Raw genomic sequence first — 25,256 nt, forward strand, 5'->3', positions numbered from 1 at the left:
TTGCTCAGAGGTCTTGTTCCTATTTAATGCTATATTTGACTCCAAAGAGGCTGGATTCCCTAGTCTTTTTATTGGTCTTGCTTATCGCCCGATCAATAGTATTGGCTGAGTATCCTCGCTCCATAAATCTTCTTTTGGCCTCAATTTGGGAATGGGCTAAATCGCTATCGAGGCTGCAAATCATACGTAGTCTCAGCATCTCCCCATAGGGGATGCGGTCTTTAAAATGTTTGGGATTAAAACTGGAGACGTGGAGTTGCCGGCAGTAGCTTTGCGATGTAGTTTAGACTCAAGTTTGTTATTATTATTAATGTAAACTTCAACATGGGCTTCTCCCCCACCAGTCCAGCAGATGTCCACATTTGTAACCATTGCAAGATGGCCTCAAGTGTGTATGCGGAGTCCAACTTTTAATGATTTTTCATAAAGTATACGACAAACCATGAAGAGATCAGCACTCTGCATGCACATCCATACCTGCTATTGTGTAAATGTTTCTGGCATTAGGTATGGTGTTTTTTTAAGTGAATTCCCCTTTTGAATTTGTTCTCATGTTCTATCCTTTCTGCAATGGTCTATCTTGTATTGAAATGGATGACAAACCAAAGGCTAGTATTTTACAGAAGAGAGAAATAAATGAATAGGAAGATATTGAACAACAGGAGAGGGCCCTTCAATGAGCTGAAATGCTAAAGTTTTATGTTTCCAAGATCGCACCAATCACAGAAAAACAAGCCCAGATATAGATATGCAGAGAGATATGGCTTCTAGTTTAAGTAATTATGCTGTTTTCTATAACACTGTTTCCTAGAATTAATTATTCTAGGAATGAGAGGCTGGTATGTGCAGGTGGGCAACATTTTTCGATTAGGAAACTGCTATAATTCCCCCTGCCACTTTCAAACCTCTCCACTGCTGTGGAGATGAGGAGATAAGCACTGAGAAACAGAAGCCTTATGACGTAAACCTCACATCAATTATCACACAACAAAAAGTAATGCCAGAGAGACCACCAGATTCCTGTTGCATTAAGACAATTTGTGAATAGGAGAGCAGAAGCCTGCAAAGCAAAAGCAAAAGCACCACTTTATAGAATTAAAATTACATCTTGAAAGTCCTCTCAAAGAGATGAGACTTTCCAGGAAGACCTCAGATCTATGAATAGACTGTGCATCAGAGGCACGAATCACAAGGGCATCTCGAAGGGACTGCTTCTGGGTTTCATGGAATGTTTTATCGGCGAGGCACTGCTCTAAACTTTGGAGTACAGAAAAAGAACTATTATGGAATCATCTGTATCTGCAGAAAGAGAGACGCGCAAGATAAGGAATATTTTTGCAAACATTAAATATTAAGAAAAAATATAATTTTACGGTTGACAGAGAGATGCATGAGTTCTGCTTTTTTCACCTGACACTTGTTCCTCTGCTCGGCAGTGTTTTAGAATGTCAGGGATCAATGACCAGACACTGTTATGTTATGTTAATTATGTCTTTTATAGCGCACGGCTACCCACAAGAGTGTCCTGGCGCTTTATTGACAACCTGAGAAAGACAAACACAACACATAGATAAAAAGCTAGGTCAACTGAGAAGAGGGGGGAAACTACAGGGCAAACCACCAAGTTTTAAGGCCCTTCCTGAAGGCCAGCAGATTCGAGGTACTGCGCAACGCCAAAGGCAAGGTGTTCCACAGCTGTGGGGCCCTCAACCTAAAAGAACGGCCTCCAATGCGGGCCTTCTTCACGCGAGGGACCGTGGCAAGGAACATTGATTCTGATCTTAGCGCTCGTGCCGGATGGTAAAAGGCAAGCCTCCTTTGCAGATATTTAGCCCCTGAGGCGTAAAGAGCCTTGTGAGCCAGAGTCAAGGTCTTAAAAACTATCCGCTTCCGGATAGGGAGCCAATGAAGAGTCTGTAAAAGGCCGGAGACTCTGGCTCGCCTATGAAGACCGAATATGGCTCGCGCGGCCGTGTTCTGGACAACCTGCAGCCGTTGCAGGAGATACTCCGGGAGGCCAAGGTACAGGACGTTGGAATAGTCCCATCTTGAACCAATTTAGGCCTGTACCGTGGTCCTCCTATGATCGTCAGAGAGCAAAGGAAGAAACTTCCGAAGCATCCTCAAGAGGGCAAAACAGGTGCCAGTCAGTGCAAGGATCTGAGGTCTGAAAGTCAGGCCACTGTCTACCTTAATCCCCAAATTCCTGGCCGACTGAGACGATCGAGCTGGAGGCGACATATCAGTGGGCCACCATCCCTGCCAGTCTGGATTGGATTGGCAACCGAAGAAGAGTACCTCAGATTTATCTGAGTTGCACCTGAGGCTGTTCAGCTGGAACCAATTAAAGACAGCCCCAAGGCACTCACAAATACTCTCTCCATCCAAAACCTCTCCTTTCCGGCAGGTAAAGAGGAGCTGGGTATCATCGGCGTAGGATATGATCTGAGCCCCAAAAGACTCAGCCAATGCCGCCAGAGGGGTCATAAAGATGTTAAAAAGAGTCGGGCTCAGCACCGAGCCCTGCGGGACTCCGACTCCCAAAGGCGGCATCTCAGCCGAGCTGGATGAGGCCCAGACCGTTTGCCGACGGCCAGCCAGAAACGATCTAAACCAGCTGAGCACCGTCCCCCTCAGACCGATCTCATAAAGTCTGGCGAGCAAACCCTCGTGGGGGATGGTGTCAAAGGCCGCCGACAGGTCAAGCATAACCAGCATGTCTTTGCCACCCGGGTCCAGTGTCTCCTTGATGGCTTCAGACACCTCCAGCAATGCCGTCTCAGTACTAAGGTTAGGGCTGAAGCCAGACTGAGTGGGATGGAGCAGACCGTAAGTTTCCCAAAAATTGGAAAGCACACTGTGTACATGCTTCTCCAGGATTTTGGCCAGCGCGGGGAGGAGAGAGATGGGCCTATAATTGGCCGGAACCTCGGGATCAAGACCCGGCTTTTTAAGGAGGGGAATGACCATAGCCTGCTTCCAAGCCTGCGGGACCACCCCCCGACTCAACGAGAGATTCAGGAGGGGATTCGCCAACGGATTGACAGCTGCCGCCATCTTCGCCAGAAATTTGGCCGGGCACGGGTCAAGCGGCGAACCCGATTTAAGATTGGCCATGAGTGTCAGTGACGAAGTAGCAGAGATAGGCGGAAAGTCTGACAAAACAAATCCTAGAGGGACCAATGAAGCTGGTCCGTCCACCGGATTAGGGGAAGCTACAGCCGATCTTGGTGGGAAAGAATCCTGAATCTTAGTCGTGAAAAAGTTGGCGAGATCCGAGACCCACGTCTCGGTAGGGGCGGTCAAGGTCGAATTCGACCGTAGAGCCGTGAATTCCCTAACAATCGTGAAAATCTCCTTGCAGGAGTTAGAAGCGGCCTCAATCCTCCTGGCAAAATAACCTTTCTTCTCTAGGAGGATATCCCGATGATAGGCTTTGACCATAGTTCTATAAGCGAGCCTGGCGGCAGAGTCATACTGAACACGCCAAGCCCTTTCGGCCACCTTGCACTGCCTACGGGAAGCCGCCAGCGCTTCCGTGAACCAAGGGGCGAAGACCCGTTTGGGTGTCAACCGTGAGGCCTTGGCAGGGGCTAGATCGTTCAATCTATCCAGAAGCCATATCTGCAGGGACTCCAAATCTCTATCCAGATCTCCGATAAGGGGGCAAGGATGATCATAAGATGCCTGAACCAACATTTCTGGGGTCACCTGATGAAAAGCTCTCGACGCTAGTCCCTGTTGTCTGAGGGACATGCTCGAAGGCCTCTTTGTACCCAGTACATGAAAATTGATCAGTCGATTGTCTGTCCATAGGACCGGTAGAAGTGCCGTCACCTCTATAGGGGACGTGGAAAAGACCTGATCTAAAGTATGGCCTTTATCATGCGTTGGTTCAAAGACATAGGGGACCAGGCCCAAAGGGGCCGTGATGTCGGATAGTTTAATTACGTCTGGGTCCAAGTCATCATCCATGTGGAAATTGAAATCCCCAGCCAAAATGCACTCTTGGGCGCTGTCATTAGGCTCTTGAACCGATACCATTGAGTTGGATTTAGAAATAAGACGTTCCCTTCCTGAACAACAAGGTGGTTCCTGGTGGATGCATTTTGCAACTAACCTGGCTCTATCAAGGCAGCAGATGTGGATACCAGAGCCCCAACCCAGTGTTAAAGAATGTACCAATGCGGCTTGAAGCTGCACCACCTTTGTGGATGTTTCTTACCACTGCTCCTTTACTTAGCACACAACTACACTGAAACAAACAGAAGGCACCCCACAGTGTGTGTCCTGCTTCATCTAGCCTGGTGCAAGGACCACAGACCTAACCTAGCAGCAGAGAGAGCATGTCCTGCTACAGATAGCCTAGTGCAAGGGATCACAGACCTACCCTGCAGAACTGCACTGAAACAAACAGAAAGCACCCCATAAAAGCTATCTATATAAACTTGAGGAGTATAAATAACATCTTGAACCCCAAAAATCTCATGATGGTGGACTATCAGAGGCAGACGCCTGTGACAAAGCAGAAAGAAGACTAATGCAAACAAGTTCTCAGTGTGTAGGAGGTTAGAATTTAGGGAAAGGGGCAGTCTGCCAAGCTAAGAAGAGGATGGCCAAACAGAGGCATATTTTAATGGTTAATTTCTCTGTAAAACACAATTTATCTGTGTGTTTGAGATATGATTCAATAGTAGAAAAAATCATATTTGTATAAGATAGTACAGCCATCAGAAATCAGATACTATGTATATTTATTTTATTCTATGTATGTGACGGAGAGCAGACCTAGATCCCAGAATGCTTTTCAAGGTATACTCAGATTACTGCATGAGCATCTTATCGTCCGGGTGAAGCTGGCTGAGAAGAACAAACAGGGGCTTGCTGTGGAGGTGGGATCACACAATAGGGACAGTCCTAGACAGACCGCAATGAAGGTGGATTTTAGGTTTCTCATACTTACACTGCAAGTAGACAATTTTACAGTTTCACAAAGAAAGTTGAATTGATCTGCCTACAAGACATACGTCTGTTCAGTGCAGAGTTAAAATATCAAAGCTAAAATATTGATCTGTATATATATTGACTCCACAACATCAACTACTAACATACTGTTAAGGTACACACATGTAGAATTAAAAGTAGTAAATATACTCTTCCCTATGTATGCTAACCTTGGAGATATGGTGGTAGTCAATACTGTGAACTCACTACATGTGCAACTCAATATTATTGATCTCAACATTTTAACTTACAACCAGGCTCCAGTATCAGCAATGTAGCTATAGGGACACATATCCTTAACAGGGCAGCACACCTGGTGTAAGAGAGGAGAACAGAAAGCTAAGCAAGCAAAGACACGCTCTATGATTTTGTATTGCCCCGTTAATGTCACTGCTTTTGGACGGAGCATGACGAATGTATTGAAATTCAAGCTCTTTCTTATGTATTTTTATTGCAATGTTACTTCGGTGGCACAGGATAGACATAGAGGAAGCAGGTTGCTTTAGCTTGTTACGTATAATGTTGGACAGGAGCTCGCAGGATCTTGGTCCGGCTCCAGGTCCACACTTCCTGGAACTAGCATCCACTGGTGGAACAAGGGCAGGGAGAACATTCAAAGGAGACAGCACATGCTACAGGCACCCGCCCAGTCATGCAGGGAAGGGAGACACCCAGGGTCCCACTAATGTTTTTTTATCTACTTGTTTCCCTAATAGGCTGATTTCATCTACCAGGAGCCTAACACTCTGGGGATGACACCAGAGATCGGTGTGGAGTAAGATGGGGTGCGATTCTGTTTGTGAGAAAGACTCCTCCTTTGATGGTGCTGAAGGTTATCAACAAGTGAGTTACTAAATATGCATAAGCTGGCACCTTAGAATGGATCCGATTGTAGTAAAAGGTGCATGGCCAAGAACAGCATCCAACAGATCAACAAATGTTAGCAGCTGTAAGGGAAGAATAAGGATAATGTTACATACCCAGTAAGCATCTGTTCTTGGCATGTAGAGCTGTAGATTCAGATACTTTGCATACTCCTGCCATCTAGTGTTGGGTTCGGATGTTTGCAAGTTGTTTTTCTTCGAAGACGTCTTTCCTAGTCACAAGGTAAGATGACTCCTCCTTTCGGTGATAGTGAGCATGGGAATCAACTCCATTGTTACACTGTATTCCCACAAGAGGGTGAGAATGGAGTAAGAAAGTGTAGTACATAGATGTCCATGCATATAAATGTATAATGAAGATCTGCAACAACTGTAGGTACCCAGGGAGGCAGATGGGGGCATGTGAATCTACAGCTCTATATGCCTATATGAGGCATGTGTGTTGTAGATGCACATGCTTTTCATAGACTATAAAGCAGTATACTTCCAAAGCTGTGGCAACCCTGTAGCTGTTGCAGTTGTCTGGAACAGTGTTTTAAGTACTGCTTGGCCTACATTAGCTTGTTGACATGCTACGCAATAGTGTTTGGTAAATATGTGTGGTGTAGACCATGTAGCTGCCTTACATATGTCACCTAGAGGAATGTTACCTAAAAAGGCCACCGAACCCTTATTTAGCGAGTGGAATGCGCTCTAGGGGAAATAGTTAAAGTTCTTTTAGGTTTAGCATAGCATGTTTGATTGCATTTAAAAATCCTTCTGGCAATGCCAGACTTAGGGATAGGATTGCCCTTGTGAGGTGGAGCAAATTTAACAAACAGTTGTTTTGTTTTGCGAATGTCTTTTGTCCTATCTATGTAGTACAGTAAACCTCTTTTAACGTCAAGCGTGTGAAGAGTGCGTTCTGCTACAGAATCACGCTGAGGAAAGAAAACTGGTAACTCAACCGATTGGTTTATGTGAAATGCAGAAACAACTTTGGGAAGCAATTTAGGGTTGGTGTGGAAAACTATTCTGATTTTGTGTAGCTGATAGAAAGGTTCCTCTAAAGTTAATACCTGTAGCTCACCAACTCTCCTCAGTGATGTGATGGCAATGAGGAAAGCAACTTTCCATGAGAGGAATTGCAGAGTGTACTTTTTTCTTCAAGGGGATCTTGTAAGAAATGTTCTCATATTGAAGCTTGCGTTTTTGAGGTGGTTTCATGTAAATATGACCAGTCTCAGGGTTAATGTGTAGCCTCTTCTGCTTTGGAACTGGTGTTAATGGAATAGTGTCCACTTTCTGATCCAAAGCGGGTTCTTTGTGTTTCGCTGCCGAAGTTCTCAGTGCCAACAGAGGCTGGCCTTTCGCCATGGAAGGTTCCGGCTCAGAAGGTTGCTTGGGTTTCAGCATGGAGGATTTTAGCACTGAGCCCGACTTATGCTTGGAGCCGGAGGGTTTCGGCTCAGAGGAAGACTTTTGGCGACCGGGTACATAGCCTGAATGCTTGACTGGCTATTTCGGAGCTGGGCCCGAAGGCTGGGTGTCGGAAACGTTGTCTCAGTGCCAACCTTGGCTAGAAGGCGGAGGTGGTGTCAAAGCCCTGTGATTTTTGGTGTTAGTGGGGGCAAGGGGTCTTCGGTACTCACAACACTATGTCCCGATGGCAGTTCTTCAGCGTCGAGGTCTATCTCGAGCTCCGAGTTAGAGTCTTGTTCGGAGAAGGCTTCCTCTTCTTTTGCCGCTGATGCCTCGAGGTCTTCTTGGCCGGAGTCTTCACCAAAGATGTCCGGTGGGTCTTCGATGCTTTGACGCTGTATGTCTCGAAGTTGAGCCCGATGGTCACGGAAAGTCTTTTTTGACTGGAACGATTTGCAAGCGTCACAGTTTTCTTCTTTGCGCTCGGGAGATAAGAACTAGTTGCACACATCGTGTGAGTCGCTGCGTTGATACTTCGTGTGGCACAGAGGACAGAATTTAAACGGAGTCCGATCCATTAACGGAGAGCTGACCGAGCGCGGTTAGGCCTCGTAGGCCTACCATGTAGCTTTCCGATGGAAGGTCAATTTCGATGTCGAAACGATACGCGGAGAAGAGGAAACGCGTACGGAAACAATACCGTCGAGGGTAGAGAGGATTGCACGCCATGGGGAACCTGAGGGAAGGTCTCAAACCGGAGCGCAGCAATACATGTCCGAACCCGATGGCGTAAAAAAACAATCTAACAATGGAGTCGATGCCCAAGCACACTATCACCGAAAGGAGGAGTCACCTTACCTCTAAGGAAAGACAAGGAAAGGCTTCTTCATAGAAAACAACTTGCTAATATGCGAACCCAAAACTAGATGGCAGGCGTAAGCAAAGCATGTGTATTTACAGCACACATGCCTCGAACACACTGTCTCAAAGACTTTTTGGGCAAGATTTCAGCCTCCCTCACTGGGAACACAGTTGTAAGAGAAAACTAGTGACTGTACACCAAAATATCCTAACTAAGTACAATTCTAAAACAATCACATCTTTTCAAAATCACAAAGGATGACTTGTTAGATATGGGTTGTCTCATTCTGAAATCAGGTAGGCAGTAACACAAAACATGTGTTAGGGGTCTTCTAGTCATGATGCATGTAGGTGCACTGACAGATTAACAACTGACTCATGTAGCCACAGAAGAGACTAGACGGTGTCCCTGCAGACTTGGAGAGCTCTTTCTTTGACAGGGGGACATTAAATAAGTTCTCTGCTCCAGGTTTTTTCCAACAGCAAAGGGCCCAGGAAGTGAAATTCTTTACTCGAGCCATAGTTAATTTGGAATCTTATCTCTCTCTGCTGCTGACGAACATTAGAGTTCCTATATCAGAGCACATGAAAGTGTTTTAAAAGTTACCGCCACTTTAGCACTTGGTTAACAGTTGGTCTAAGGCAGAGCCAGAGTTTCTTAAGATGCAGAGAGTGGAAGGTCTTTCTATAGCTGCGGACCAAGCAGAGACACGTCATGTAGATAAGTCAGCAAGATTATCGGCCAAAGAAACTTCTAGAACCAATTATCACTATTCAGAAGAAAACCAACCTAAAGGAACTTCCTCCCTGCAGCAAGCTTAGGTCTAACCTGTATGCTTGGCACCATCATGTTAGGCTCTTGATCACCGCATGGTAAAACAGGTCTATCGAAACCTTGTCCCCAGTAACGTTTTGATCTCAGTCCTACAGCACTGGAGCTGCCCCCACAGCTCCAACCTCAAACAGAGGAATGCTGACAGATGAACTGGGGATTTGGCTCCAATGTGAGGCAAGAAACTAAAGCAAAGTTTAAGTTGGGGTGGGTAGGGGCAAATCTGTTTGCTTGACTCAGGAAGAAGCCCTGCAGGATGCCTCTGGAGAAAGCACGTTGAAAGGCTAATAGCTATCATTTTTTAACACAAGCTGGGTCCTGGAAATGAATATGTGACTCTTGCTGAAAGTCCAAACCTTTTATGGGGCACTGTGTGTGGCATGAAACACTGGCACTAGTGTTTCCGTAATAGAAAGAAAACCACCCCAGTCTAGATTATATGACTCAATTTACAAGACAGAGTAAAAACTCAAAATAGGTGGTCCGGGAATTGTGCAAGCATTTTCCAGAGAGTGATACTCCCTCAAGAGGATCATGTTTCAGACAATACTACTTTTTCCCTTTAATATCTGATTTATGATGTCAGGAACCGTATTGGGGAATGTTTTCAAGACACCATTGTAGAGGGTAAACAAAAAGCATTGGCAACAGCAAGAAACGACTGAGATACATGGTGGGGGACAACCTCCCTGCAACAGAACAAGCAAGGTGATGCTACCATAAAACATGTCACCTGCAATGTCTCTTCTGGAAAACTATGGTGGAAATCACATCTCCAAGGGAGAGATAGAGCGATAAGAACAGCAGACTGGAGCCAGCCTAGAGACAAGCTTACATAAAAGGGCATGGTTTAACCCCTTCGTCGCGGTGGTAATTCCGCCGCGGCGCTACGGGGGAGGGGGGGGCCGTGCGGCGCCACCATGCTCGTGAAGGAACCACTCCGTCACGAGCCACGGTGGGGCTGTGCTTTTGACGGAATGGTTCCATCACGGCCCGGCCGCTTAATGGAATGTCCAGCGCAGGTGCGGAATCAGCGCCGCTGCGGCCGGGCGGTGACGGAACCATTCCGTCACCAGCACAGCCCCTCCGTGGCTCGTGACGGAATGGTTCCGTCACGAGCACGCAAGGGGTTAAAGCCTGGATGTCTATAATCGGTCCAAAAAAACAGGCATGGATCCACCTGTCTGCTCATCCTTAGAAATCTTTCATCTGATGAGATGTTCAAAAGTGCAGAAACAAACATAATGAAGGAAAGTGAAGGATATAATAGAGTCACATTTCTAAATTATTTAAACTGTGTACAAGACACAAGCATAAGAGCAGAAGAATATTCCTAAAATAAGAATCAACAATATGAGACTGAGGGGTAATACTAAAACTACTTTCACAGAAATTGTGAAAAGGACCTGGTTAGATTCAGGAGCACAAGCACACTAAATAAGATATAGTAATGCTAAAGACATGGTGGGTTGATGTGTGCAAAAGCAGACAACAAATGTGCCATGGAGAGCTATAACTGTAAGCAAGGTTCTATGCTTTTCTGCAGTTGAGAAACCTTCCGTTCACGTTGAAGAAGCCGCCGCTCGAGAAGAACATCTACTCTAGCGGCAGAAAGAAGCAGCAGCCTCTTGTGCTGCACATGGTGCCGTTCGTGCTGATTTTCTGGCGCGGGACAAACAGCCAGCGCTAAAAGTCAAGGCGAACTGCAAGACCTTTGCCGCTTGCGGAACTCCACTAAGCGGAGTTTTTTTTAAACTTCACGGTGTTCGCACAGCGGAACTCCGCTCAAACGTACATGTTGGTACTGATGCATCTCATTTGGTGTATAATTTGACATATATTCCATGTCTCAAGATGGGGGGATCCATGCACAACCGCCCGCGCCATGAGTGGAAGCAGAAGCGTAGCTAGTGCCTCTTGGCCTTGCACTGGTTTGGCTGATGTACTAAGTACATATGAAATGTTATGAGTAGAAGTAAATCTGACAATTTGAGAAAACAAGCCATTTATTAGGTTTATTTCAAAGGACGACATTTGACAGATTTGTAAGAAAAATAAATCATTTCTGGAATATTGTTGTAATTCGTTTTTCTCTGCTACCAGGGAAACATCACAAAATAGACGTCGATTAAGGTCTGAACAATCACCTCTAAATGCAACAGATCTAACAAAACGGATTCTGGTAAACGTATTACGTTCTGAACTCAAGTTCTCCGTGAGATATTTCAGCATTTCATTTATTCCACGGCAAGTAACAATTGACAAAACCAACTATTATGGCTTTTTAGTTTTGCTAAGGCACAATGGGGGATCAGCATGGGCGTCGGCAACAGAGTAAGCTTCAGTAACACAAAAACAAGGACAGTAGAGATGGCAATGGCTACTTCACACAATCACAGGGACTACACTGCAAGTACTTCATGTGCTACAAGAGTTCAAGCTTCCATTACATACAGAGTAGCAATTGCAGCCACATAAGTCTACACTCGCGTAGCTAGCAGGTGCAGCATGTGCTACAAGAGTACAAGCTTCCACCACACACAGAGTAGTAACTGCATCCACGGCAGACCACACTCGCATGTAGCTAGTAGGTGCAGCATGTGCTACACGAGTACAAGCTTTCACCACACACAGAGTAGTAACTGCATCCACGGCAGATCACACTCGCATGTAGCTAGTAGGTGCAGCATGTGCTACACGAGTACAAGCTTCCACCACACAAAGAGTAGTAACTGCATCCACGGCAGACCACACTCACATGTAGCCAGCAGGTGCAGCATGTGCTACACGAGTACAAGCTTTCACCACACACAGAGTAGTAACTGCATCCACGGCAGACCACACTCGCATGTAGCTAGTAGGTGCAGCATGTGCTACAAGAGGACAAGCTTCCACCACACACAGAGTAGTAACTGCATCCACGGCAGACCACACTCGCATGTAGCTAGTAGGTGCAGCATGTGCTACACGAGTACAAGCTTTCACCACACACAGAGTAGTAACTGCATCCACGGCAGATCACACTCGCATGTAGCTAGTAGGTGCAGCATGTGCTACACGAGTACAAGCTTCCACCACACAAAGAGTAGTAACTGCATCCACGGCAGACCACACTCACATGTAGCCAGCAGGTGCAGCATGTGCTACAAGAGGACAAGCTTCCATCACATGCAAAGCAGTAACTGCAGCAGTGGCATTCTACATCGACACAAAGCGAGCGCAGGTGCAGCATGTGCTACAACTTTTAGCACCGTTCCATATGCAAGGATTTCCTTTTTCACAATTCAATGAAGGCTGCTTGTGGGGGTAGGCGCCCAGCACAGATAGAAAGGAAGGAATGTGTAGAGTAAACATAATTTGGGTCTAAGAATCTACCTTTGACTCACAATTTGAGGTGAACACCCTGTGCGCACAGTTTCATCTGCAGTGCACGGTGTTAGCACGTGGCAGAACATGCTTTTCTGGACAGTAAGCTTCAGACAACTGAAATGTTCAGATATTCAAGTGCTAGTAAGGAAAAGTAAAGTAATGCAGTCCCAATCCATAAACAATCACGCCAAATCCCAGTCTGAGACCTAATGCTGCCTCCAAGTCCAAAAATAATCCACAATGAAAGACCAAGTGGTTCATAAGAATCTCCAACAAAGAATCAAAGGGGTGAGTCAGGAAATCCAAGAACCAAATCAAAAAAGAAACTCTGGAAGCGTACCAACATTAAGACACAAGGATAGTCTTAGATCCATTCTATATGGAAAAGAACAAGCCATAAGACACTGCCCAGGAAATGACCTCAAAGGAAACTAGGTATGAGCGATGTCGCAAAGCTTCTTCCACGCATAGCACATGTAATCCTCATAAGAACTGAAGTGTTTACGCTTGAAATGTCTTGATGGGTATCTGTGTGAAAACTGTATGTGGTGGTTGCATGCAAAAAGATTATCATATATCACCACCAAGGTATGCCCCTTCTGTTCCTGTAAGACGCACTGTGAAAACTACTGCTAGTGTAGCCTCTACGCCTGCAGCACACATTACTTTCATATTTCTGCTCAAGTCGCCGCCAAGAGAATCTACACGTTTGCCATAAGGGCAAGGAACATAGGAAATTTCTCGAGCTACAGGAAGAACCAACAATGGACACCTAAACACGAATGCGCTATACGATTAAACATGATGCACAGGTCTTCAGGTACATTTCCAGTCATCTTGTGCTTTGATGATTTCCAATCATAGCATAGCACTGATATGGATTAAGAAGGATTCCCCTTCTCCACTGTCAATACCTTTACCTGCACTTATCACAACCCTAATGTGCAGTCTGAGAACAAGCAGGAGAATGCCACACTCCAGTCATGTGAAATAAAGTAGCCCGCCCACAGATGCGTGAGACACCACACGTTGTCAGTTAACCCCTCCACGTACCTGCCATCAATCTCTACACCACCACCAAGGCACATGAGACACCAAAGGTGATAAAAAAATTCCAAAACTGTTTTCCACTGCAGCTGCAAAGTGCAGTGAACATCCCAAGGAAGATGAGAAGCTTCTGAAAGAGGCCGTCATCACCACGCAATGTAGAATGGCTCGACAGTTCAGCAGAGTCCACTAGTACATACGGCACCCTGAGAATGCAGCCCAGAGAACCAGATAGCATTAAAAGAACTAAAGTAGCCACTACATTGGTGTTCCCCAAAATGCTGCCCAATATTGCAACATATAATTTAGGCATAACAGCAACAATGTAAGCGGCGTTCAGAGTTCACTTCCTGCTTAACCCGGGCACAACGATTCAATGATGGCACTAATCAAAGAGCAACGCATGCTTTTACTGCCTACTCTGTACATATAAATTGCAGTGCTCACATGCATGTGATGCCATATACAACTTATCTTCAAAACTGCCTTTCAGCCACATCTTTGTTTGAAATCCATTATCAAAACAAGGAGGAAGGTGACTTGTGTACCTACTTGTCACCTTTTTCACCCAGGCTAGTGTAATGAGGCATATATTAGCATCCTGTGATGAGGCTGTTTCAAAGGAGATTTAGGGGTCCTCACCTTGGCACCTTCATAAAGATATTCAACCAGAGTACAGAAACGCACTTGAAATCTGCAGCAAGAGTTTCTGAATCCTCTTAATCACTGATCCGTGTAGAGTTACCAGGCTCAGGGGATGCTTATGTAGATCATGCGTAAATAGGTTTTGCCGATATCCTTAATCACATCCAAGACCAGTCTTACCTTTCATCGCCGGATGACACAACATATTTTTTCCAGATCATTTACCATGATGGTTTAGTCCATATGCTCACAATACATTGATGGTAGGATTGCTCCCTTCAGTTATACGTAATAGGGTGTATATGTTGTTCCTTTGAAGAACAATACAGTGTAAAGGTAAACTCAACCTTCTGCTATGAGGTGCCTATACATCAACTCTCTCTTGCTATCTGGAGCTTACTGATCTCAAATACAGGACCCTTTATACTATCTATACACAGTGAGTTTCTTTAATTTACTTATTCAAGCACTGCATCAATGGGTAGAAACAGACATGCATCGCAAGAATGGGATCGACCATGCAGGAATCGACGGACTCTCTAATCCTTAATTCCATGTCCTCTTCTTACTACACTGATTGATGCCCGTCCGGCTCAACATCCGACACCACTCACAATCCCCACTAACCGCTTTTTCCAGATGAACAAACGCAACATTTACACCACCATGAAGAACGACACAGGTATTGAGGTAAATTCACTACACACTGAGGTCCCTTGCTAAGATACACCGCACTGGTAGAGAGTTAGTACTATGGACATGAAACTGAACCCATGAGCCATGTCTTGGCTTTTAAAGTATTTAGTCTGTACCTGCAGGGCTTTAAGTGGGCCGGGTCTCACCGGGTCTGAGCACCGGCAGTTTTTTTAAGGGGGCCTCGAAACGGGTCTCTATCTGGCTCTGTTTTGTGCCCTGGCACAGGCAATGTTTTTTTTCCGGACTGCAGCGACAGCAGGCACGTTGATGTGCGCATGGTGAGCATTGAGGAGGAAGGGAAATCCTTTAAAGAGAGTCATTTTCTCTCCGGATTTCCCTTCTCTTTTTGAAAATCAGGAGCAGCAACATTGTCATGGTGTCACCAGGGCTTTAACTGAAAGCTTTTTCAATATTATATACAAGCCATAGTTGCTGCTTATTTATCTAATGCAACTAGCAACCATTGACAAAGCCAATAGTCCTGACTTGTAGGGATGTTACTTGTTGTATCATATATCTGGACGCAATGATAGGAACAGCAAAATACAAGACGGGCGGCACACTGTGCTAAACACAGATTTTTAGTGTATGTGTTTTAAGCCACGCCCTTAATTACATTGACCACACCCCTTTGAGAGACCTCCCCCCCCCCCCAGTTTTTTCATCCCACTTAAAGCCCTGTGTACATGCCTTCGTCTGGTGCAGTATCGGCACACAGTTGCACATAGTTATAGGCAGGTCTCTATTCCCTCATGCAGGGACAGCCTTTAAGTGTCAACTACCTGAATAGCTGGAGAGAACTCTAGGTACATTTAGGCTTGTCAAGCTCACCCTGACATCATCTGTCATAAGGCAGAATGAAGCACAAATTGCATAAAGCCCTGTAGAATACAAAGGTAAAGTATCTTTCTACTCCAGTGTAGACTGCATTCAGACACCACCAAAACAGTCAACTCCACGCTTGCAAATTAACTCACTGCCCACCCATCATCAGGCTCTGTCACCACTCAATTTTGCTGTACAACAACACTAACCAAGGCTGACATCTGACTACTCTGCATCAAATAAGCCTAGACTCTGACATCAGAACCAATCAGAAAATTTGCATCACAAGGTCTGCATATGCCTCACCCAACTGCTTAACCCACCTCACATGGCTCCCAAGCAGCTGCCCAACATTCATTCATTCATTTTGTGCTGTAGCCACAAGTACGTGGACATATCTTTGTATACTGATTTTACTAAAGTGCTCGCTCCATTCCTGTCGAGCAAAACCGCCCTATGCATTTGACGGGGGTGCTGCAACGCCCACATTTTATATCATTGCAATGGCAGCGACACGCAAAAGCCTCAACCTGCAGGCTTTTAAGAAACAACTCTGAGCAGCAAAAAACCTCTCAAAAAAATGTTTTGAGATTTGGCCCGTTTCCAAAATACAAATACTTATGCGGGATCTATGACCAGCTTTCTCCACAAAAATACTTTCAATCAGAGAGCAAAAGACAGGACCCTCTAAAAGCAGAGTACCGCTTGCAATAATGGTGCTCTAAAAAGAATGCCTTTTATAACACAAAGAATGTGGACGGCGTGCTCCTGATTGGTGCTCGCTAAAAGCCCATCTGATTGCGCTTAATGGTCCTCAGACAACATTAGAAGGGATGGCTGTAGACAAGGGTCAGTATGGCTGCTTGAAAAAAATATAATTTCCAGAATGAGAGAAGGCGATTCAGCCGGATGGAAGAGGCTTTTCAGCCAAGGTCCATGCGGGCATTTTGGGGCAAGAGTATTCTAACTATAGTGTATTGTGCACCGCCGGGGGTGCCAACTTGCGTACAAATCCACCTCCCGAAAGGAAGGGCAGTAAATATGAGACATTATAATGCAAAGCTAAGATAAAGGCGGTGGCCAACCTTAGTAACTTGCTATCGATGGGGCACAGCTGTCAACTGCTCTAGTTATGGTAACTTTTACTCAGTGCTGTTTTTTCAGTCAACTCCAAACCATCTATAATTGTGGTTTCACCCCTGCAAATACAATGATAGGCCTAGAAGTTCCAGCATGCTTAGCGCTGTTGAATAAACAACCAAGAGTGGCTGGAAGCTAGATGCACAACATGAGGTCAACTTTGGGGAACCCGAGGAAAAAAAGTATTACAGGAAGTCAGGTCAACAGGCTTAGCATTTTAAAATATTGTTGCTAGTGACAAAACGTTGCAATAATTGCAGAAACTATTTTTGACAAATGTTCCAAACTAAGAAGGAAATGTTCTGGTCACAGATATATTACACCTCAGTTCAAACTACTCTAGAAGTCACATTTTTAACCTGTAAGTCCAATATGTTAAATGCAAACATATGAATTAAGGATAACAAGTTAAGATGCAGAGAGGTTACAAATGTAAGACACTTGTATTTGGATCCTTCATTGCAGTAACTTGCTAGAGATAATAGGTCAATAGAACCTAAAACCAGCCTTCTCTAAAATATCTATGTTGAACACAAAAAGCAGCAAAATATTAAAATATCAACAAGCCATGCACCATAGACCAGGGTTGTCCAGCCTCTAGGTTCACAAGTGCGGAACAGTACCACCTTTACAGGATGTCCGATGACTGTGCAAATATTGTCGAGTGAGATTCACTGCATGAGATCCACAAATGTGACATGCATCAAGCCTTCCCGAACCAGTGCTGGACAGCATTCTTTTTTTTTATTTTTTTTTTTACTTTTTTTTTCTTCTCAAAATTCTTTTTATTGTTGCATCCGGCGAATCGTAAGTACAAGAAAACTAGACTTCTCGGGGGAGCGTCAACATTCCGCTCTTCCCGGCATTCTGCAACTTTTTAATTGTCAGTTACATAACATTCAGCATGACGAACTTAATTTTCACTTTTACCCCAAACTCCCCCCAGCCCCCTCAACTCCTAGTAAAGTCATCAACTGAGAGACCTCTTCCGAGGCCCCCCTTCCCGCCCTCCCTTTCCCCCCAAGCAGCGTGACACCCTTCTTCACCACCCCCCCGACCCCCGAGTCTCCCTCGCCCTCCAAAGTGTGCGACATTGAATATAAGCAATCCCGTGGTCCGCACCCTACAGTAGCAACTATGCTGGATTCAGCATCAAACGTACCCCCCCGGTGACCCACCCTACCTCCCGTCCTCCTCCCCGGACAGACCTACCCCAATCCATGGTAGTGCCTCCACTTAGTCCATATTTTCCGAAATTTTCGCGGGCACCCTCTCGCTTTATAGGTAACTCTTTCAGCTGCCATATACATATCTAAACCCCTCCTCCAGTCCTCCAGGTTGGGTTTCCCAGGCGCCCCCCACATTCTTGCTATGTCTCTTTTTGCCACCACCAAAGCCAACAGCAGAAAAATGAGTAGGTATCGTGTGATGTCCACCTCCGTGGACATGCCCAAAAGCGCCAGTTTGGGGTCCATAGGAATCTCCACCTCCAGTATCGCACTCAGTTCCCTGAAGACCTCGCCCCAATATTCCTGTATCACAGTGCATCCCCAAATGATGTGGAAGAAATCGCCTGTGTGGTGCTGGCATCGTAAGCAAGAGGTGTCGGCAACCCTCCCCATCCGGAAGAGCCTCACTCTGTCAAAGTAGGCCCGGTGAAGGACCTTAAACTGTATGAGGCGAAGCCTCGATTTTATGGCCACTTCCCGCGGGTGCATGAGTACGAGTTCCCAATCCAGATCCTCCAGCGTGCCCACATCTGCCTCCCATCTCCCCCTGAGAGCCTGTAAATCACCCAACATGTTATTTGTCAGTGTTTTGTATGTCAAAGATACTGCCCCCCTCTGTATCCGTTCCTGCAGTAGGCGGCCCTCTAGTGGTGCAAACTGGGGTATGTCTGTGAGCGATATGTGCTGTGCCCCCCACGCATGTCGCAACTGCAAGTATTTATAATATTGGGTTTTCTGTAAGCCAAAGTCCTGCTGCAGCGCCTGGAAGGTTTTAAGTTCCCCCCTCGCTATGACATCCCCCACTGTGGAGATGCCGATAACGTCCCACCTTTGAAATCCCCGTAGTTTGTTCAGCTCCGCCAGCCACTCACACGACCATAGGGGTGTCTGGCGGGTGAGCCTTTCCTGCCAGCCCATTCTAACCGTCGCTCTGCGCCACGCCGCCAAGGTAATCTTTGTCGCAGGAAGGAGCTGGCGGCCCCCTCTCCCCCCATATAAGAAGTGTAGCACCGTCTTAGTGCCCCATTTGGATCTCTCTAGTGCGTAGGTTGGGTGATCAGCCGGGGCGTGTATCCAATCATTGATCGGGGCAAGGTGTTCTGCCCAGTAGTAGGCCTCCAGGTTAGGTAGCGAGATTCCCCCATTATATTGGTGACGCTGCAGAGTCGTGAGTGCCACCCGGGACTGCTTCCCCTGCCACAAGAAAGAGCGGAGATCAGCATGAATTTTCTGCACTGTCCCAACCGGCAAGGGATAGTACTCATTTTGGAGGGCGTATAAAAACTTCGGTAGCAGGATCATTTTATACAGGGCGGCTCTGCCTAATATGGTGAGCGGAAGCGGTCTCCATCTATCCATCTCCGCCTTCGCTGCCACCAACACCCTGTCGACGTTGTCTGCGTAGGAGCGCCGCCAGTCCCGGGTGATAAAGACCCCCAGATACCGGAAGCCTTCCGTGGTGTGGATGAGCAGCTCAGGCAGGCATTCCCCCCGCGGTGCACCTTGTGGGTCGTAGAGGATCGACTTATGCCAGTTTATAGTGTGCCCGGCCACTGCCCCAAAGTCGCCTAGTTCCTTGAACAATGCCGGTATTGTCCTAGCCGGGTCTGTCACGTATAACAGCACATCATCGGCGTACAGGGAGATCTTCTCCTGGTCAGTGGCCGACTCCCCCCAGTGGAAGCCAGTCACCTCTTGATTAAACCGGATACGGATCGCAAGGATCTCAATCGTGAGGGTAAAGAGGAGAGGGGATAGCGGGCACCCCTGGCGTGTCCCCCGCTCTATCGCGAACTCTCTCGACATTCGCCCATTAATTCGCACTCTAGCCCGAGGGTTCGAGTATAGAAGTCGCACCCAACTTAGGAACTTGGGCCCAAACCCAAAACGTTCCAGGGTTCCCATTAGGAAGGGCCAGTGGACCGCATCGAATGCCTTCTCCGCATCCAAGGAGAGGAACCAGTGCGGCTCACTCCTGTCACAGACTTCCTGGAGCCAGTTGTGGGCACGCCGCAGGTTGAGTTTAGTGGCCCTGTCCGGCAGGAACCCGGATTGGTCTGGGTGCACTAGGTCCGTAATGACCCGTCGAAGGCGCCTCGCCAAGATAGTGGCCAGGATTTTAGTCTCGATGTTTAGAAGGGAGATTGGGCGGTAGGAGGAACAGTCCCCTCTGGGCTTGCCCTCCTTGTGGATCGGGATTATGGTAGCCAGGGCCAGGTCCGGCGGGAGACTTCCGGTGTCAAACGCCTCCGCATATAGCGATTTCAAGTGACGTGACAGGAGATCCCCCGTCCGCTTGAAAAACTCCGCCGGGAAACCATTAGGTCCCGGGGATTTCCCCGGTTTCAGGGCAGCCACCGCCTCCGTGATTTCATCCAAGGACAGGTCGGCTTCCAGAGTCTCGCCATCCTCGGGGGTCAACTTCGGAACTTCCATGCTACCCAGGAATGACTGCACCACCCCGCGGTCCCCTAGGTCTCTAGCCCTGTAGAAATCTTCGAAATAGGTCGCAAAGGCCTCTGCTATCGCGACATCCGTGGACGCCCGCGCCGAGCAAGGGAGCTCAATCCCTGGACAGCATTCTTAGACGGTCACTCGCTATCCCTTCTAAGAGTATTGCTGCAATTTCACCCATACAATGTTTACATTATCAATTACAACCCAAGTTGGCCATCAGTGAGAAGTGCCCGGCTGCCTTCTTACTTGTTCTCCAGACTTCAACTGCAGTTGTGCGCGGGTCTTCTCATTTTGTTCAATCTCTTTGATGATCTCTGCAGCTGTAATAACAAATATCTTCAGTTAATGTGTTAAAACATAGGTTCAAAACACAAGAGAAATATTGATCACAGCAAATAAAGAACAAATCCGGGTCAGAGGAGACAGATGGATAGATCACGCAACCGAGAGGCTCTGTGGACGGGAAGGGAAGCAGATGGACAGGAACACGTCCACCATAGTGGTTACTCAAAGCAGAACAGGAGCAAGTGCGCAAGGACACAAAGACAAGGTCCAAACAGCAAAAACAGAAAAGCATTATAAAAATAAGGAAGAACCAAAAAGCACAGTGGGCGAAACAGAAAGCGTTGGGCAAGTGGCGACGGTGGTAGTTATGGAGGAGGTGGTGGCTTATGGTGATCAGGAGTGGTAGCGGTGCCTAACACATTTTCTGAGATTTTGGCTTGCCCTAAGAAAAAAAAATTGCAAATTCCTTTGCATGGTCACAGCACAGCAAATCGCAAAGTCTCTGATGGCACACTCTGGTTTTCAACATACCCATAACTCTGGTGCTGTGGACTACACTGTAACACTTGGGATGTGGAAATGTCCTAGAGCAGCGGTTCTTAACCTTTGGACATGTGTAGGCCCCACTGAATCTCTAGAGTAAGGCGGGGACGCCCACATAAGCAACTTCTATACTTTGAACCTCAAATCAATACATAAAATATAGAAACATGTATACATCAAACAAATACAAACATTCTTAAATATATCAAAGAAAAATGTGAAAATCAAATTTTTAATATAGATTGGAATATTTAAAATGTAGTTTTATTTCTAAAACACAGAGCGAAATTCAACATTCTAACATATCACTTTTTTTTTTGCTTCTAGTACATGCTCTCTTTTTATCCGTGCATATGACTACTTCGATTGCGGCCTCCAGATGTCCTTCCTATAGGTAATTTGCAGTAATTGCACAGCTTCCAAAATCGAGATAAGAATGCCAAATTTATTTTTAGCTACCAATTTCTTTCACATTTACAGAACGTTTTAAAGCTTTCTATTTTCAAATTCTTTTTCATGTATACGTATCTTAATCTGCTATAACTATTTGAGAGAACGTTCTCCCCATTCAGAGCAAAACATCACATGCCGATGACTCAGAACAATCACTTACCCCACAACGCAACATGTCAGTTATATTCACATCAAGACATGAACATTATACCTTCACCTCTGATGGGGACAGTTCGGCTGACTCAAAAAGCTTGCAAAATAAGAACAAACGTATGGGACATTACCCAAAAAAGTTTGGGAAATGCTGTCTCATCACTCTGTAACAAAGGCAGAAACGGGTTGACAGAGACTTACCAAGATAAAAAACAGTATCAAACATCAGAGATTCCTGTGATGATTTTTTTATTCAATCACTTGCTTTAATGTTAGACAGCCAATATGTGGTTCGCGTACGCTGCGCTTCTTTGGGGTTTACATACAACACTTTTTCTTGTCTTGCACGGTCCCTTTATGTATGATGATCTTCTGTGGTTGGATTATTTAAATTTCAAAAATTGTTTTTGAATGAAATATAGTAGATTCTCACTTTATGTATGCTCCAAATTATTTGTTGTACTCTCAAGGTCATCTTTGTCCTTTCCTTATATACCTATTTTCTCAATGTCGAGTTCTTTACTAGTGGAGAATGCAAATAATTTGGTGCACCGACAGCAAAATCAGAAGACGAGGTTCAGCACGGAGACGCGGGTCCTGTAACTTGGGGAACTCTTGAGCCGATCTCAGCAGAAATGAGACAACAACTTATAAATGATTGGGACCTTTCTCAAGTGATAGTTGAACATTCTCCTTCTAAGCGTTCCCTGCCTCCTAGGAGAAGTGTGGCTCAATGGTTAGAGCGGCAGACCCTGATGCAGAGGTCTGGCCCGGGACCAGGGTTCAATTCACGCCTCGGTGGGTCTAGGGCTCAAAAATTCCACGGAAGCCTACTATAATCATATGCAATACTGTCTGCTGTTTTTTATACTGTAATTGAGAACATATTAGCAGTTACTTCATTTGGAGGACGTTTAATGGGGGAGGGATGTTTCAACATAAAAATTAGAAGATTACTAAACGAGGAAAACAGTCTGCTTGTACAGGAACAAACCAGCTGTCTGAACATTTTCAGAAGGCAGAAGTCGGTTTCACTATCTATATAGGTAAAGATAACACTACTCAGCAACTGTCATGTCAAAGTTAGGTCCGGAGGCATCACACACCTGCAATTGGCTAAAATCTGGACGATTTCCAGCAAGAACACAAAGGTGCAATCAAAGGCATTTGACAAAAGCACTAAAGATTTGAAGAAGTCCTAGATATGTCAGACTGTGTTAGCGGATATCTCAAAGAATCTGCAGACTATGCTACAGAGAGAATTAGTATTTGAATGCCCATTAAACAGACAATCTAACTTTTCACAAGTTTTAAAGTATCAATTATATTTTTCTGTAGCAGGAGACCGGAAACATGCAAACTTTATCTGCACGATCCTGCATATTTAAAACATAGTGTCCCATACCAGCTAGGTGGCCGTGAGTTTCACGTTTACTACAAAAAGTGCAAAGATGAAACACCATACTTCACAAAGAAACAATATGGAGTCATGATGGACTACAACATAAAAAGAGATGTGAGCTGAACTTTCAGAAGAGGAAGAAAGGAGTTAAGATACACGGCAGCGCTGCTAGCTCTCTTCATATGTGTGTCGGCACCAATGGGGTTGATGAGAAACTCATGTGCTTCAGCAGGTAGTGTTTTTACTTCAGGAGAAATGCATCCTTGTCTTTGTTAAGTGACATGGGGTGTTCCATCAGTGGTTTACTTTCAGCAGGTTTTGGCTACCCTCTTGTCAATCTTGATCTCACTCTTGCAGGCTGCTGCAGCTCAACAGCTGCATTGAAGTTTTTATCCCCAATCCAACTGAAAAAATGAGAGAGCAAAGAAAACATCATAAGCCCATCTCTGTTGCTTCTGAATGGAGCCCACATCAATTGGCAGCCTCAGAAAATAACAGGGATTCAGAAACACTTTGAAGTTCCTTTTTGTAGTTCTGAGCCTCAAACAAGCTTTTCCTATATAGTTTCGCCGAAGACCGATTGTACTGGCTACTGTCAACATACCCAAAAAAGCAGTAGGTTTATGCAGAGGCGTTTCCGGCTTTGCATATTGCCCAAAACTGCTATCTGAAATGCCAACAAGAACTGATGTATAGCACCTATGGGAACAGCCTAGGGTCTGGTTCCCATTTATATCAGTGCCTATTTTGTTGGTCGATTACCATGTGTTCGCCATGGTTTTTAAGAGGTTTTTCTGTCATCAAAATGAGAAATCTAATCACAGCTGATCTTTTTTCAGCATTGAATCCTGGAACATACATGTAATTCCTAGTTTTTTCGAACTACAAACCAAGTGCTACTGCAGCTGTACAATGTGCAAGTGCACAAAGTTTTGGATAGTTTTTTTTAATTAATTTTTTTATCACATTTTTTTCCTTAGTGGATTCCAAAAGATATGGAATATGCAACAACCTGAGGTACAGCATATATGTCCCTGCTCCACATTTAATTTTTTTGCTTCTTTGGTGTTAACCCTTAGACATTTTGTCCTACGTGTGAGATGAAAAGAGACAATTTCAGTGCAGAGATCATGGGTGGATGCAGCAGTGCTGGGGTCATGGTACCTTGTATCAGGGTGACTACTTACCTCTTCTGACTGAGGAGGGGGCATACCAGGTCCTGTATATTGGTAGAATTGCCCATTCACAGAGGGAAAGCAAATTTAGTTATGTTGCTCAAACATGTAGAATTTCACCTGCCTTGTGTTCTCTGTTGTGTTATGCTCTGGAACTGCAGTTTCATCCTAGCTTTGAACTGGATTCTGCGAAGAGGACCTTCAATTCTCCATTATTCCAATAATCCCATTTTCAATGCTCCTTTTCTCCTGCTATGATAGTCTTCATGATTCCATACTGTCCACCCTCTGCTGGGACAGAGCTCCCAACTCATCTGATATTCCTTCCATCTCTGTTTCTGAATCAAAGTCTTATTAATATTGTTTTCCTGGCTCTGATGACCTATAATGATAGAGTCTGAATACTTTCAGATATCTCACCTTCTGCTGTACGTCTTAAAACTCATCACTATGCTATCCTTCGCTAAGCATTCGCTCGATTGACCATCACCTCTTGCAACTTTTTCTCAAGATGGCACTGATCACCTCAGGTTTCTGGTATTTGTGGCAGTCCTTTTAGCTAGGCAGGGATTAGTTTTGGTAACTCCAGGGATTTCTATGATCTTCTATCCAGAGTAGAACATGGTGGTTGTTTGGGTAAGGAGGCAAATGAACTACAAAATACCCTTAAGAAGAACACAGGTGTGTGTTCAGTGGAGAGAAGTGAATTAGACCACAATTTCGCTTATACCAATTTAAACTACATTCTATCAAGACAGTGCACTAATGCTGAAACCAGGCTTAGTGATAGAATGAACAACGTAGAGCACTACTGCAGTCCAAAAAAAAAACTATTTCCAGTGAGGGTGTGGGGAT

General features: G+C 45.4%; 1 protein-coding gene across 4 annotated transcripts in view; it reads right to left on the bottom strand.

Moving 5' to 3' along the window:
* Window positions 1–25,256, bottom strand: part of RAD18 (RAD18 E3 ubiquitin protein ligase) — a 742,369-nt gene that overhangs the window by 292,648 nt on the left and 424,465 nt on the right. For all 4 annotated transcript variants that reach the window (XM_078662418.1, XM_078662420.1, XM_078662419.1 and 1 more), the window contains one exon: window positions 20,637–20,710. In XM_078662418.1, the coding sequence (XP_078518544.1) occupies window positions 20,637–20,710 (74 nt within the window). The remainder of the gene's footprint in view (window positions 1–20,636; window positions 20,711–25,256) is intronic.

Source organism: Lissotriton helveticus, chromosome 9, assembly GCF_964261635.1.
Source record: "Lissotriton helveticus chromosome 9, aLisHel1.1, whole genome shotgun sequence".
Classification (NCBI taxonomy): domain Eukaryota; kingdom Metazoa; phylum Chordata; class Amphibia; order Caudata; family Salamandridae; genus Lissotriton; species Lissotriton helveticus.